Genomic DNA, 16,474 nt, shown 5'->3' with positions numbered 1-16,474 from the left:
ATTCATGAAATTTGAGAGATGTAGTCATTGAATGCATTTTGTGCCAAAACAATGATAACTGGTCCTCAGTTTAGCCCACATAGACTTCTGTTGTGCTCACTGTGTGAGGAGTTTTGCAAACGTGACCTAAGTATTGAGAAATGTGTCCTAGCGTCTGTAAAAAACTGTAAATCTAAAGTCTGTATTTCAAATACAGCTGAAATACATGACAAGTTTTGGTATTGCGACACAGTCAGTCCTGGGCTCTCTCAGCAGCTGGCGCTGGATTGTATTAGAGCCAACAGGAAGCTGCTGCTAACATCCTGGCTCCATTAACACAGTCCTTCCTGATCAATATACAAGCTCCAAATCTAATTATACTCTTCACTCCTTCAGCTGAAGGCAGGAGGAAATGTGTTCCTGCCCTCCTCCTCCTCATTTGCCACAGAGACTCTGTAATAACTCTGATGTACTGTCCTCTTTCTTTGTTGTTGTTGCAGTAGCATTTAGCATTGGTCAAAATATTTATGGGCATATTTGTCTGTGGTGTGAAACAGAGAAGTGGCATAAACAGATGAAACCGGCACACTTCTGTCAGACTCCAGAGTAACCCACACCTTTGCAGTGAACAGCTGCTGTAGTGGGCAGCATTCAGTATTTTTTGTATTTGTACTTGCTGGTGAGCCTGCATCCCTCTGCTGAAGCTCAAAAGTTCATGTTGGCGCTAAAATATGAAAGAACAGAACTTACTTTTACAGGAATAAAGGATGGAGAGAAGTATACACAGACTGGCATACTGAGCAAGCTGAATACATTCTGGTTCTTCTAATTCTACTCTACTTAAGTGCTTTACACAGCATGCCTTTTTCCTATGGTTGTGCTTTCTGTGTAACATTCACACTCCGGCGACTGCATCAGAGCAGCTCAGGGTTACTATCTTGCCCAAGAATATTTGGCATGCAGACTGGAGCAGCCAAGGATCAAACTACCAACCTTTTAACTAATAGATGACCTGCTCTGTCTCTGAAGCTACAGCCACTCACTCACAGACCAATCACAGTTGAGGTCTGCAGAGCTGAAATGTGTAGTTAAATGCACGTAAACAGCACAGGGAGCATGCAGGGTCAATTCAACTAGATCAGCGTTTAGGGTTTGCAGAGTACTCAGTTTAAAGAATCTAAAGTTTAAATGAGTCTTAGTTACTCCCTGAATCATTTACACAGCCTGGATCACACAAAATGACCTGCTCTTTGTGCTAAAAAAAAAACAACTAAAAGTTGAATTGACATGTTTTTGTATGTAAAGTCATAGAAAATGTTTTTTTTTACTGTTCTGTGAATTTAATTTTTGTCAAATTACAACCAAACTCTCTCACTTTAGAGGCACAGACAGCGTATCTGTGATGCATCTGTATTATATTTTGTGAACCAGCTTACACCAGCAGCGTCTCAAACAAACACCATAAAGTTTCATTAATACAAAACTCAGGAAACAAACTTGACAGAAACCTAACAGAAGCTAGCTGCACAATAGAAGCTGCTTTGTGGTTGTCACATGCAGTATGACAGAAGAATCCCGTTCACTGTTTCCTAGCAGGAATCTCAATAACCTGTATTTGAGCACTCAGCGTGTGCAGGGTAACACTTTCCATCACCAGCTGAATGCAGACTTCATAACACAGCACATGAGCGGAGCAGTTAATGACAGGCTGCTGCTCCATCATTTGCCAGACCGGTTGTTAGGCTGCTGTAAGTGAAACCTTCGCGTCTGCTGGCATGCAGAAACATACATCGTCAGCTTATCCTGATTGTCATCTTTAAAAGATGTTAGCTCAGCTGGCGTGCCCAGACCAGACAGTGATCAGAAATATCACCTAATAACACTTATACACAATATTTTCTCCTTAATTTGTAACAAAAAGTAAAGTCTAACTTCTAATTTCACCAATCCATGCATGTCCTTCAAAGCCTTTCCTTGGTGTCCCATTTTCACAAATACATAAACAGAAGTGACGTTTAACGTTTTTGCTGCATGAAAAAAATCTGCATGTGTAAAAAATGTCAGAGTAATATCAGACAGAGAAGAAAATAGAAATCCCTCGATGATGACAGTGACCACAAGCTGAACCCGTCTCTGTGTCGCTGATGCCTTCAGGTCACCTGAGCTTATTACATTTTAGAGTCAGGTGAGACCTGCAGGAAACATGACTAATGCTTCTCTGCCTGATGATGCATTCTGGGCACATACCAACAGCTCCGCGTAAACAAAAACAGCTGGATTTAAATGGCCTGCGGGACGTCGCGCTCCAGCTGTGGATCAGTCACTCGGCTTAGACACTGATCTGATCTAAAGACCACCGAAAAATGACTTCCTTTAAAGCAAAGCAACACATTTGTTAGGGAAACTGATCCAGAATAGTAACAGAGCATTGGAGGAGATACTACAACAACTATAGAACTATGTTACAAAACCACAAATAATCATGCTTTTTAATCTGTGTAGATCTGAATCAAACATATTTTTGCTAAAATAAATGATGACATCGATCCTGTTGGGCTCTGTTTTAAATGATCGTCTTCACCAGGAAATAAAGCTGAACTACATCATCAGGAGGAGGCTGAGGAGCAGGGGAAGGAACCGTTTCCTGAGGAGACCCAAAACAAAGCTCTAACACATCTGCCTCTGTCCTATATACATGGACAGGAGGGCTTGTGCTTTGCACTAACATGAGAAGGATCTCTAAAGTAGAGTAATTTTATTTTTAAGGCACAAAATCACAGCAAAATTGTTGGTGTAAATAAATAAACTGACCCAAACAAAATAGTTTCCTCATGTACCTCATCATGTTTAGGTCTGGGTTTTTTGAGTTTGATTTATTATTATAAATTATTCTAAAAATGAAGCAGGCCTGTGATATGGGCACCAACTGACCCGAGGTGCAATTTTCATTCAAGCTACTTCACCCTCGGCTACAAAATTTCCCCGGTGCAGGCTGCAGGTCACAGCTTGATGGAGCTAACAGAACCACATCATCAGCAAAAAGAAGAGGCGCTTTGTCTGATCCTCCAATTGGCCGTGCCTTGAAATTCTAGGCCTGTAACAATAGATCATATACCCTGGAGTCCCAAAGCAACTCCCTAGGGACACCGTCGGGGGCGGGGAGCTCCTTCATATGGGAAGGAGACATTGCATCCTTGGTTGTCCTGGGAAGCTGAGAGAGGACCAGTGAGCGCTGTGTCTTATATCCCCACGCCCCAAGAAAGCAGCAGAAAATGGATGGATGGGATTTGTTGGTTAACCACTTAACTATTAAGTACATATTTTTCAAAAACGAATAAAGCTAGGTTAACATCATCTTTTAACTGTTTCTAAACCGATCATAAGATGAAAGTAATAAATGAATAAAGAAAAGTGCTGATTAGAGCTCTGACCAAATAAAATCCATCCACACATTTCTGAGCAGCCAAGAGCTGCAAACAGAAAAGCTTCAGCTGCAGAAGATGTTGACCCAGAGTGTCGGCCATGCTTACATAAGGGCCTGGGTATGGGTGAGGAAGCAGCAGTGAGGATGACGTGAGAGAGAAGGGAGACAGGGAAGGCTTCCGGATCTTTTTTTAATCCCTCATTCAATGTTTAATGCTCGTGGATGGGCTTTGGGTGTGTGATTCCCTCCAATCCAGAGACTCATTTAAACCCTCAGAGATCTCTCAGGGATTCTTTTGGTCCCTTTAAACACTGCTTCAGCCCACATGCCACCGCGGATCGTCCTCCACTTGACTTCACTGCAGCTCAGCTGCAGCTCTGCGGGTCAGACGCAGCAAACAGTTCATTCTCAGCTATTTATAGCTTTCAAATGTTATTTTACAGGAGAAACCCTCAGCTGGTGCAGTCTCTGGATCTCCCGGTAATCCCACACCTAATAATGTGCAGTGAGAAATGTTAAGCTTCTTCCTCTTCTTTCTTTTATTTTTTTCCTCTATTGAAAAACCATTAATGTGGCTGTTTACGTTGTTTTAAAGTTAAACCATGCATAATTCATTTATTTCTATCTCCACATGTCTGCGAGGATGTCTTTACATATGTGGATATGTGTAGGTTTTATAATCCATATTTAATGTAATATAGCTGTGCCACATGCTCAGCATTTTATCCAGCAGAACGCGACACACCGACCCTGCTTGTTGTGTCTCCTTTATTTTTCTCGTGTGTGCGTACACTGACGATAGTAGCTTAAATAAGTGATGAGTGACGAAACGTTTCTCCCACTGAAAACGCTACGTCCAGATGAGCAGAATCAACCTTTTGGTGACAAATTGTAAGCTACCAATATGAATTATTAGGAGTTTAAAGATGTTATTTATTAACTAAATATAAATTGGAACCCCAAAGAGTTGAAATGGCGTACTCATGCTGACTGAGATCATGACAAATGATGAAAAATGATGCATCATTTGTCAGATAAGGATTGAAGGATTGAAGAGCAGACGATTCATCTTTTTTGAAAGCATCACAGGAACAGTTTGAAATAAAACATGTGGCTGTCCTTGTGAAAGCATCACAGGAACAGTTTGAAATAAAACATGTGGCTGTCCTCTCACAGACACACTTTGTCCTGCAGAAGCTGTTCTGGGTCAGTAATTCCTCCAAGCTCAGGGCCTCATGAGATAAATGACGTGCTGTTAAAACCTGTGACAATTGAAGCTAAAACAGAGGCAGGCTTTTGTTTTTCATCGACGAACTGCAGCTGGTAAAGCCGCTTTAGTGGCGGTCTGTGTTATCGGCAGAAGATTTGGAGGATTAGCCAACGGTTTGGACATCTGTGCGTAACAGCAAAATCCCAGCGCAGTGTTAAAACAGGGTTAAAATGCTGGAGAGGACAGAGAGCTGTGGCGTTTAAGCTCCAACACTAAGCTAAGCTGTAGATAACTGAATGTCTAATTGTGTAATTATGTTTTAACTTTAGAAGTTCATTGTGAACATGATCAACAGCTTCAATGCTTTAGGGCACAATCTGTGATTAAATCTGATGCCATTGTTATTTTCTGTACTGTTTTTGAGTGTCGGATCCTTTGTGCTCATCGTATTTATGCCCGGGTCCTGATTTCATGTAGTTTGAAAGTTTCTACCAGAGTCACATGGTCACAGGTCCTCTGTAATTACAGTACTTCCTGCAGTACTCGAATGCATGGAAAGTGCAGCCACAGGCTTTTATCTAAGTACAGTAGACTGGATAACTAGGCTGCACATGATAATAACACTGCAGGCAATCAGCCTGTGAAGCTGAGTGCTGCACAGTTGGCCTCCAGCTACATGCAGCATTACAGTAGGTGATGCAAAGCACTGGTGGAAGAAGAACATAGAAATATATTTTTGTCTCTTTTCTAAAGTTTATTTGCTGATGTGTTCATTGCATTTCACATATTCTTTTGTCTTCTGTTCTGTGGAGTTTTTCATTGTTCTTTGGTTTTAACTGAGCTCAAACAAATTTTGGCTGCTGCCAAAATCCCTCCCAGGAAGGCAGGTTTGTCACTCTGCTCCTGTGCTCTTTTACTTGCTCTGCTGCACTGGTTTAATAGAGAATAAATTGCAGACTGTGAGACATCAGTTCCGCCTGCTTCCTACTGGCTGAAAGGTTCAGGAAAAGAGCTGAGGGCGCCGGGCAGCTTCCATTTTAACAGAGAAAATATAAGGTTCAAGAAAAGCAAAATAAAGGGAAAGAAACCTTCTGACAGATCACCTCCTCCTAAATGATCTCCTCAGTGCTCACATGTTAGGACCTTTGCAATCTGTTTAGTTATTCCTACTTTAGGGTTTGTCAGATTGCAAACATATTTATAGAAGTAATCTTGGACTAAACTCACAATTTCTGCCATGGAATATGACACAACGCTGCACCAGACGAGACAGGGCAGCTATGCCTGGACTATCTTTGGTCCAGTCACGGGAAAACAACAGAATTATATTTAGACTTTTGGAACAATTAATTCTCAACACATTAAAATCCACTCCAAATTAGAATGTGGATATCTCACAGACCAACTAGAGGGACAGTTCTACACAAAGTAAGCCTCGTTATAATCACCTGCACACACATTTATGTGTATTAGTAGCATTCTCATCAAACCCATGATCTTCCACGCTGTTGTTCTTCTCTGTGCTTTTTGCAACTTTTATAAGCAACAAACATTAAATACTCAGAGACTGATTTTGTGAAAAGGAACAAATATTTAACTGATAAATTTTTATGCTAAACAATGACAATGGGAATCAATAAATGGAGATAAAATTAAAACCTTAAAAATACCTTATAAAAACTGCACTCACAGAAGTAATGTAACAGCAGTAGAAGCAAACAGAGTGATGCCGAGGTGGACTTTTTAACCACAATCATTTTTGAGACCAACTATAATATATAGTTGGTCTCAAACTATAACAGAAATAACAGAAATATGCTTAAATTAAACTTATATGAACCAAAATACAAAAATGTGAAATGTTGAGTGAGTATCATAATCATGTACGTATTCTGTTACTTTACTCACAGGATTGTAATAAAGTCAGTTAGTTATGTTTGCTCTCAGTGTGAATAGGATCCTCCGTCACTGAGGCCAGTTTATTATCTCACAGAGACTCCGGTTCGGGTCATGTTTTCACTGTTTTATGCTCACTTAATCTCAGACTGGCCTTTGAGTTCCAAAAGAGCTCAAAATCAAGTACCTGCCAGGCAGCCAAGTCTCCCTCATTAAAGCCATTACAGCACGGTCATCAATTATTGAGGAACAGGTAGAAAGGGCCTTTCAAGGACCACAGTGGATAAAGAGTCAGGCAAGATGAGCCCACCCCCCTCCCACACACGCCCTCGTCCGTCCCCAGTTTTCTACTGCTGAATTATTCATGTCAGGAGGTTTTAATAATTCATGAGAATAACATGACAAGAGCGACTGCTGTCTTCTCTGGGGGAAGGCGGTGAATGAATAAATGAGTGAATGAACGATAGACTGGGTGTGTGAAGTGATGAGACCCATGGTGAAAAGGAGGATCAGCAATCTGCTGACACTGCTGAGGATCTTAGGTCCAGTTTTGCTGCTGACGACAAGTTTGTGACACTTTCCTGGCAGTTTGAGGTTTGAGTCGGATTAAAAGACTAGAATATGTTTTTCTCACAGGTTCCCATGAAATGTTCTGAGAAAAATCGCCAAATGAACAGAAGCCTTTCTGATAAAAATTTTAAACACCCAGATTTTAATTTGCACCTGTTAAACATAAGGACTGCAAACAGGAAGGCCTCTTTGTTGTGTGTGTAATGATACGCTTTTGCCGATCGTTGTATTGTATACTGACTCTACTTTAAACTGCAAAATATGAAAGACAATCATTTCCTTCCATTAGGAGCATGCCGTGCACTTTAAACTGCCACATCATTACCATTTAATATGAATATTATTGAGTTCTAGGAGAGGACTGCGATATCTGACAGTCACTGAAGACCTCAGCAAAACACCAGCTGGATAACTCAGCTCATGTTTCTTTAAACGCCAGTTAAACCAACAAATATTTGTTAATTTATTCATTTATTTCATCCCCATTAGCCATAGGCCCCGCCCCAACAACAGCTGCTCGTGCTTGGCTCAGTTAGACAAAATTACAACCGACTGAAAGTCTGCAGACACAACGGCAGCTCTGTGCTCTTAATTATATAACACAAACGGTGCATCAGGGTTAAAGCTGATGCTTAAGTATAATGATCTCTGCAATGATTGCAATCTTAGTTTAGCTTGTAGCGTGTCAGTTTAATCATTCTCACAGAACACTAAGGAAAGAAAAGGCTGTTAACTGGTCATAAACCCAATAACTGGTAACGCTAATTATAACTTTATGATGCCAGGCAGTAAAAATCACCAGTATGATTAACATAATGCTGCTGGGATCATGCTTGTGTGCCAAATTTAATGCCAATGCATTAAATGCTTAAAAATGCAAAAGGTCAGTCTCACTGCAGGATCACGAATGTAGATGACCACGTTGTGCAAATTAAAAGGTCAAATAAAATGTTTGACCTGATGGCAGGCAGGGAAATGTCAGCTGAATTAGGATTTATCCTCTGGGGGCCAAGATGGAGTTTATCAAAATTCTCAGTAATCTATCCAACAGCTGTTAACTTATGTTCATAGAAGGTTAAAAAATACAGTGTCATGCCCTGTGGTGACACCAGATGTAGAGTATGAGCCCTGACAGCATCATTAGAGTTCATCCTCAGGGGACACTAACTTTGGTAAGATCATCTGAATGCCTCCACTTAAATTAAATCAACAAAGGAGCTCAGTAAAACAAAAATATCTTTAAATCAGACATTGACACGACACCGTTAGATTTAGGAAGAACTGCTGTAGTTAGGGGAGGTAGGCGATGACTCTGAATCGGCCTGTTTTACTGAAACGTCACCTGAGGACAAGCCACAGATGGAGAACGCCTGGTTCTCCTGTTACCTTTGGACAATAACAGCTCGCCCACATACACATAGCTGACTGAACCGACTGACATCACTGACCCGCTTCTCTAAGACACAAAAGGATAATTAAAATATAATCTTTTTGGAAGACAAATGTTGGCTTGTGTGTTCGTTAATATGGCTAAATCTACAAGAATATCGAATATAAGCCTTTTGAATATGAAAAAGTTGGTAGTCTGAATTTTAGCATCCTAAACAGACATTTAGCACCACTAATTTATCCATCCCACACATAATCAGGTAGCTATGCAAACACTTGACTCCTATATGCTTCTATAATAGATAAAGATCAGTAAACCTTCTCTTACCTCTGTGAATAATCATGGAAGGCATGGGAGCCGTAGGTAAGTGCTGCAGTTTCCTCAGTTTTAGAATCAGGAGTTAAACTCCTCAGAACAAAAGTGCTCCCCTACAACTGGCTGACTAAACTGAGAGTCACCATGGAAATGGGTGACACCCTCTTAAACACACCTGTTCAGAGGACAAGGTGTTGGTGATGTCATACCAGCAGAGGCACAGATGAATAACGCGAAGAGGGACGGAGGAAGTGAAGGCTCGCTGGAATGAGGTGTCAGGCTGCTCTGTGGTATTTGATATCTGGACATAAGTATTTGTCTGTGTGCACTGAAGCATTAATGGCACCATTTATTTTATTTTTTTTACTTTTAAATGATAATTATAGTTTTCTGCAACCTCTAGGAGGACGAGGACTTTACTAAATGGAAATCTGACAGGTGAAGAAAAATGAGTAGTAAGTTAGAAACTATTAATGAATATGGGCTGATCCAGAAACTCTAAACCAGTTTATCCCAAGGTCAAAGTGAGCAGACAGGAAATGCCAGGAGTAGCTGGATCTTCAGGGTACAGATCAAACATCCATGGTACAAAGCTTGTTTTAGGACCAGGAAATTTGGTATAGATATCTTCTGTTTTATAAAGTTATAAGGCTTGAAAACCATTGATAAAAGTTCGAAGCCACACCCATGTACTTTTAGGACCTGTAACTGGGAAAATATTCATAGTAAAGTCAAGGTAAAAAAATTGGATATACAAGTTCTTGCACAAAAAAAACAATCAACTGATTCTGATGGGATATGTGTAAAGGTTTTTCAGAGTTGACTGCTTTTAAAAGTAAGAAGATGACTTGGTATTATTCATCCTCTATAGAACACTAATGTCTGCAGAATAAATGTCTGTCACTCCATTATTGGTTGTTATAGCTGCTGAAGGTTATTGTTTAGCAAAGATTCTTTAATTTCATTTCCTGCTTCAAAACACATTTTTTTGTGTGTTTGAGAGTTTGAGAAGGTGTAAACAAGCTGGACTCACCTCTCTTGATGTGTTTGAGTTGTCTCTCTGCCTCGTCTCTCTCCTCCGTCAGTCTGTTGCACTGCTGGAGCAGACAGCAGGGTCAACCGATCAGATCATGTTCCACAACAGGCTGAACGTACAGGTCACTGATATCAGCAGAGTGAAGTTACACCCACACACACACAACAATTTACACACTCAGCTGTGACAAAGCAGCGATTTTATCCTGAAACACTTTCAGCAGGCCAACAACGAGCAGTACCTGGAAGCTGGTGCATCAGACAAACAATCATTCAGAACCTACATCAAATCGAGAGTCACCAGTTAACCTAACACGCACACCTTTGGGGAAGCTGGAGAAACTGGAGAGAACCAACACAGGCACAGGGAGAACACAAAGACCCCTGACAGAAACACTCACACGTTAGGCGGGTACGAACCATGACCTTGCTGCCACTGTAGAATATTTCTGCAGGATTAGCTGCATGCATCTGCTGATTCTCAAGCTGTGATTGCTAAGATTCACTGGCATTACTTTACTTGGTGACACCAACGTTTAAAATCCAACAATAATATTAATCCTTTCTGAATGTGGCTAATATGAAGTAATGCTTAGAACACTGCAGCGACAGTGTTAGCAGCTAACACAAGCATCACAAGCACTTCCTTCCTACCACGTCCTCCAGATAAACGTTCATTTTGCCCGATGCCCCTCTGTGCTGAAGGCTGCGCTGCCCTCTTCCATCGTCTTAAAATGCTGCCTGGCTTTCTGTAATAACACTGACAGCCCATCACCTCTGATAACAGACTGACTCACTCTGCTCCTGCTGACTTGACTTCTGCCATAGAAAAAGCCAGAAAGGCCATAACTGCTTATTTTCGCATCCACTGTCTCTTCTTGTGCTGTGTTTCGGACAAGTAGCTGAGGAGACGCCGCGTTTGAATGTTGGAAAAATGAAAGCAGCTGCAAACGTCACAGATTAACAGAAACTCAACATGCACACTCAAAGACAAATCAACTTTTCCACCACACCCAAACATGTATTTCTAGTCTGACTGAGAAAAACAAGCACAGCTGGTTAGAATCTCCCCGTATTACTAACATTGACAGAGTTGCCTGACATATGAAAGGATTCAGGTTGCTAAATCAAACAGGTGAAGCCAGGTGTGTGGTGGCATCGTGTGAATAAAAGAGCAGCCCCAAGAAGCTTTGGGATGATGACGGTTTCTTTCTAGTCAGCCGTCTCTCAGATATGTGTCTGTGCTTGCTCACTGAGCAGAAAAGTAACTGTTGGATTATCATCCCATCATTCATATCTCCTCCCTTACAGGACAGAAGTAAAGTGCCCTCCTGAGTGACCAACAGAGTATCTGCTGTGCTGCTGTGCTCTGCACACAATTAATTTAAAATGGTAATTGAAACTCGTAAAGCTTTCAGTGATCTCCTGCAAAGCAAAAAACAAAAGTACACAGGCAAAGAAACGTCTCCCTGTGGGTTTAAACAACCTCCAGAGTACAAACGCACTGCATGAAACATCACTCTCTGCATACTGGAGAACACTGATTAGCTTCAAGCTCATTTTCTGGAGCAATGTAGTGAAACAAACATAATGGTTAACATATGACTGATGCAAACTGGCAACAGCCAAACCTTGAAGATTCATCAGAATCAGACCCTCTGCAGGGAGTGCATCGTTAAAAAGATTTACCTTTTACACGCTCCATCGGACCGCTGCAGTGATGTCACACGTGACAAGGCGCATCATAAGGAAATGCCAAATACAAGGTTAAAATGATGAACTTTTAGGCCAAATGGTATGTCCACATGCAGCATGTCATTAGCACAGTCATTGGAGGTAACTACTTCAGATGGACTGACATAAGATGAGCCAAAAGGCTGGGGACGAGTTTTATAGTCAGTCAAGGTGAAGTGAATTTTCCTGGTGGCCCAAATACAGGCTCCTTCAAGGACTGATGATTCAAACATTTGGACTTACAGACGTTCGATTTTTATAGTTCTCAGAAATAGAAGATGATGTCTCCTTTGTGGCTTTTAGTGTCCATCCTCGCTTGCCCATCAGCAATTTAAAGATGCATTCAGGCAGTTACTGTCTGCTTGTAAAGCCTGGACAAATCCCAAGGTGACCATACTGTACTCATCAGGGGTTTGTGTTCAGGTGGTCATCAGTCACTGGTAAATACAGGAGAAGCATCTGACTGATGCAGCAGCTGGGTGTGATGCAAACACAGACTGGCTGTTTCCACAGAGTGTGCACAGGGCTCAAAGGCATCTTAAGCCTCTATTCTTTCTACTTCTGATCCACAGGAGATGAAGCTGTGCTTGCATCAGGGTGTGGCTGCTTTGGGATTGGAAAGGTGGATTAGACTTTTTCAGTCACCTCCACCTCATGATGCAGGTTAAATGAAACAAAGATGGTGACGGATGAAAGGCCAAACCTGAAGCTTCGTAACACTCTACAAACCGCTGGGTGACTTAATGTTGGTGGCTTCCCCCCTTACTCTTTATTTACTCTGTGATTGTTCCAACAAATGTTAGTTATTTGACTTAATCTGCCATTACAGAGCAACTTGCAGCTGATGAACCAACTTTTGACTTTGATGAGTTTCACAGAGCACCATTAGTCTCACTCTGTGTGGCCATAATGACCTAGTATTATAGTCGCAGGCAGACTAGATCATGAATGACCACCAAGACAGATAGCTCTTTGGTCATTTAGATCACTAAACAAGGCGGTCAGGGACACATTTGACCACATTTTCCACTGAAGATCCTAAAGCTACTTGGTGTTTCTGACAATGATGGAGGACATTTTGTGGATGACGTACCAACACTTGACAAAACAGAGAAGTAACAACACTACAAAATCCCACATATGGATATAAATTCTGGGATGGATGGGATCTTTTTTTTCCTTACAATTGGTGCTCGCTTGTCTTGTGATTTGTAATGTAAGACCTATTTGCACACATTTCACCTGCACACACTGATGTCAGAGGTGTAACTTCAGCTACTTGGAGAACTGGGCTAATTTCTGGAATTCTTAAACCCGTTAAATGTTATTCCATTAAAATCTAGGACCGACAGACACCAGCACTTCCTGGTTTGAGCTCTAAGAACCTAAACTGTTCTTGGGGTGTAGCCCTAAACTGATGCTTCACCATCCTCAGCTCCCCTTACATTAGATTTCACAGATGTGACCTAAAAAGTTCTACAAACAGATGAACACAGTCTGATTGGATCTATTTTGTGTCAGTGACACAGATGTGTTCATGGTGTTCTGATGCTAACAGGAAAACGGTGCTTGATCTCATATCAGTGGTCAAAGTTCGAGGCCACTAAAGGGCGGAATTGCGACAAAACGGACATTCCTCAGATAAAAAAGCACGAAAAGGACATTCAGCATCCAGCTCACTCGCTCGCTCGTGCTCTCTCTCTCTTTCCTCCAGCAGCAGGAAGCACTTGTCCCACTTTTGCCCGGCTCTACCTGCAGCCTCACACACTGTCAGCTTAGATTTCCCTCAGGAGCACAGTGAGGGCAGCTGGTTCATCGGCACACAGGAAGGCACTGAGGTTGCCTGGTTGAGCGGTTCGATCTCCTGCACTTCCCACCGACCACGACAAAAAACCTATTCCCCACCTATCAGAGTAGCAGTCCCAAGCTATTTGATTCTCATTTCCTTTTAATTTTAATGGAAACAAACTGTTATTATGAATATTTTTTCATTTTCTTTGCACCGAGACAATTACAGTATTAAAACATGGTCCACATATGATAATACCTGGAAGGTTAAGCTTTTTTCTTTTGGCTGAATCCTTGTAAACGGTAGGTAGATTTAGCTAAAATGTAGATGCTTTTCTTTCTTTGCAGTGATCATGCTGTGTTTCTTGGATCCACACCTCGCTCATGCATTTAAAAATCCAGCTTGAGGCTTCACAGCTGGGCCTTGATAAGCCAATACAGTAATTACCAGAGTACGGCTAAAGTGTGGATCTTTAACTGTATGATCATGGTTGAGGTGGGTGTCTGGGAGAGTGCCTGAGCCAAATGAAGACCAGGAAATTTAGCTGAAACCTATAAAAACTGCAATACGACCCTAAGACTCTGCTCTTGTTCTTGGATTATAACTTAATTCTTTACAAAGTTCAAGAAGAAACTAAAGCAAACTAGTTTAATATTAGCAGGTTAAATTAGAATGTGAGTAAGACTCTGACTCTTTTCTATTCTTCTTCACCCACAAAACAGCTACAAATACATTTTTCTGCAGAAGATGGTGCTAAAACAGAATTTTCTGATGAAACCCTGACTCTGATCGAGCATAAAGCTTAGTGATCCATTACTGCCTTTGAACATTAGAGCAAGGCACTGATACACTTTGGTTTGAGGGTCCAATTCCCAGTAAGTAAGTGGGCATAAAGCCATCAAAAGGGGGCAAGAAGCAGGTGAATAAGCACTAAAGGTTGATGGTTTTGTTCCCACCTCAACTTTAAGCATATTTTTCGCTCTTGGAGGTCAAAGGGTGGGGCAACTAAATTCCAAGAGCAAGGCATTACCACTGAAATGGGGTCTGGGGTTCACTTCCCCTGTGCCCACCCCTACCATGCAGGTGTTTGGGGTCATAGCCAAGCCCTGGTGGTGTGAGAACATGATTTAAGGCGTTTTTCATTCTGTCTATTGTAAGGGAGCACGCAGTAAGACACACGGTCCAGAATAAACCGGCAGCCTCATTCACTCCGCACATTTTTACACAAAAAGACACACAGCGTGTTTTAAACTCAGAAACTTCCCCATGAAGGAAGATGTAGCTGTGCTACTCGTATCATTTCTCCTCACTGACTGGTTCAGTTCGCTTAAATGGCGTGAAGAGCACGATTTAGGGAGGGGTCCGGCTCTTTGATGTCTGAGCTCCACTAGCATAAGCCGGGCAGCGAAATGTCCCACAAGGGCAACAGAGCCGCTCGGGCTCCCGCATGCATGCTCGCCTCTCACACGCTGATTTGGAGTGTCGGAAGTCAGCACAGGAAACGTTTGTGTCATTTTACCTCTGTTTGCATGTGTGCGTCCTTCTCCTCCTCCTCCTCGCATCCCTCCATCTGCGCGGATGGTGAGCAGGGAAGCATTTTGATTGACAAATTATCTTCCAGGCTGCTGATGTATTCTTATCACCAGCTATATTTTTTTTAAAAACAGGAAAGCCGAACAGAGCTGAAATTCTAGGAGCACATGTCTGAACGTGAGCTCATTTTCTTCCCTTTGCAGCACATGGGATGGAGAGAGGCTCAGTACGATGCTGCTGCCGGCGGGCAGGACCCTCCTCCTCTTCCTCCTCCCTTCACTGACAGCGTCATCCTGCTCCCCTGATCGCCTCCTTCTATGGAGGACCACAATAGCCACACATCGAAATAAAGAATTCTGTGCTTAAATAATAATTTATAAAATGATTTCTGCACTTGTAAATTCATTTTCGAATTGATTTTTAAATCACTTAATCTAAACACTATTTTTAAATACATTTTTCAAAATGAATTATTAATCGATCAATAAACACTTCAATTTGATAATGAATTTCACAAAGAAAAGACCTAAATGTCAATAAAAACCTTGTTTCAAAAACCATTTTCAAATTCCAAATTAACCTGATTTTCAAAACGTTTTTTAAAACACAATTTAAAATAGGGATTCCACTCTTCATTTTAAACAGTCACTGACAGCACATGTGGTACTTTAACCTTTGTACTGTTTTCATCAGTTAATTTTGCAGTTAACATGTTGGATGATCTGTCTGCTTCAGATCCTGGGTATGTGAGCACAGCTCCTGTAATCACAAAGAGAACAGAACCATCACAAACTGAAATATAAAGTTTATTTCTCAAATCTGAAATAGAGCTGATCCTTCTCTGTCCTCACACACCCAGAATCTGAAGTTCTTCTCTTACATTTTTTCAGTTCAAGAGTTTAATCCATAGTTAATTATTAATGAGGAGTTACTGAAGTACAAGCTTTTTTTTTTGCTTTTTAAAAAAAAATGGTATTACTGTGGTGGACCACTAGAGGGCTCCACTCACACCCAGTGTATAGGAAGTGTGTTCCTGTGTTTTGTGGCGCGATATGCGCAGTTGATGTTGGAGACGAATAAAGAAGGAGTGAGAACTGAGAGCTCTGTGTCGTTGATGCTTACCTCCACATTGGTGACCCCTGACTCGAGCATGCAACGGGCCGTAGGGCCGTAGATAACGCAGACTCTGCTATGGATGCATCAGCGGCCGCCGGACCTCCGCCTCCTGTTGCAGCTACGTTCGCTGTGGCGCTGAAACTGCTGGACTTTTGGCTCCATGACCCCCCGTCATGGTTTGTACATGTGGAGGCTCAGTTCGCCCTTCGCGGCATCTCGGCTGACGACACGAAGTATCACCATGTGGTGGCTCGACCCGCTGGCCATCCGTCACGCGATGGCGCTCCTCCGGGACCCACCCGCCCAAGGGAAATACGCCACCCTCAAAGAGCTGCTTCTTCGGCGCAATGCCCTCTCAGACGCCGAACGAGCCGAAAAGCTCCTCAACCTGTCAGGCTTGGGTGGCGGTACCGTGCTTGAGCTCATGGAGAACATGCTATCGTTGCTCGGGCCGGATGACGGTGGTTTCCTCTTCGTGCACCT

The 16,474-nt window shown here is 42.0% G+C and overlaps 1 protein-coding gene across 1 annotated transcript in view; it reads right to left on the bottom strand.

Annotated features, from left to right (window-relative positions):
- Positions 1-15,120, bottom strand: part of shtn3 (shootin 3) — a 34,956-nt gene extending 19,836 nt beyond the window's left edge. Inside the window, exons 1-2 of the mRNA XM_013912032.1 lie at positions 14,862-15,120; positions 9,818-9,881 (exon numbers count right to left, since the gene is read on the bottom strand). Coding sequence (XP_013767486.1) covers positions 9,818-9,881; positions 14,862-14,939 — 142 coding nt within the window. The 5' untranslated portion in view covers positions 14,940-15,120. The remainder of the gene's footprint in view (positions 1-9,817; positions 9,882-14,861) is intronic.
- Positions 15,121-16,474: the final 1,354 nt, after the last annotated feature.

This window comes from Pundamilia nyererei, unplaced genomic scaffold, assembly GCF_000239375.1.
Source record: "Pundamilia nyererei isolate P.nyererei 1_Seehausen unplaced genomic scaffold, PunNye1.0 scaffold00079, whole genome shotgun sequence".
Taxonomy (NCBI): Eukaryota; Metazoa; Chordata; class Actinopteri; order Cichliformes; family Cichlidae; genus Pundamilia; species Pundamilia nyererei.
This window is presented reverse-complemented; position numbering and strand designations above follow the sequence as displayed.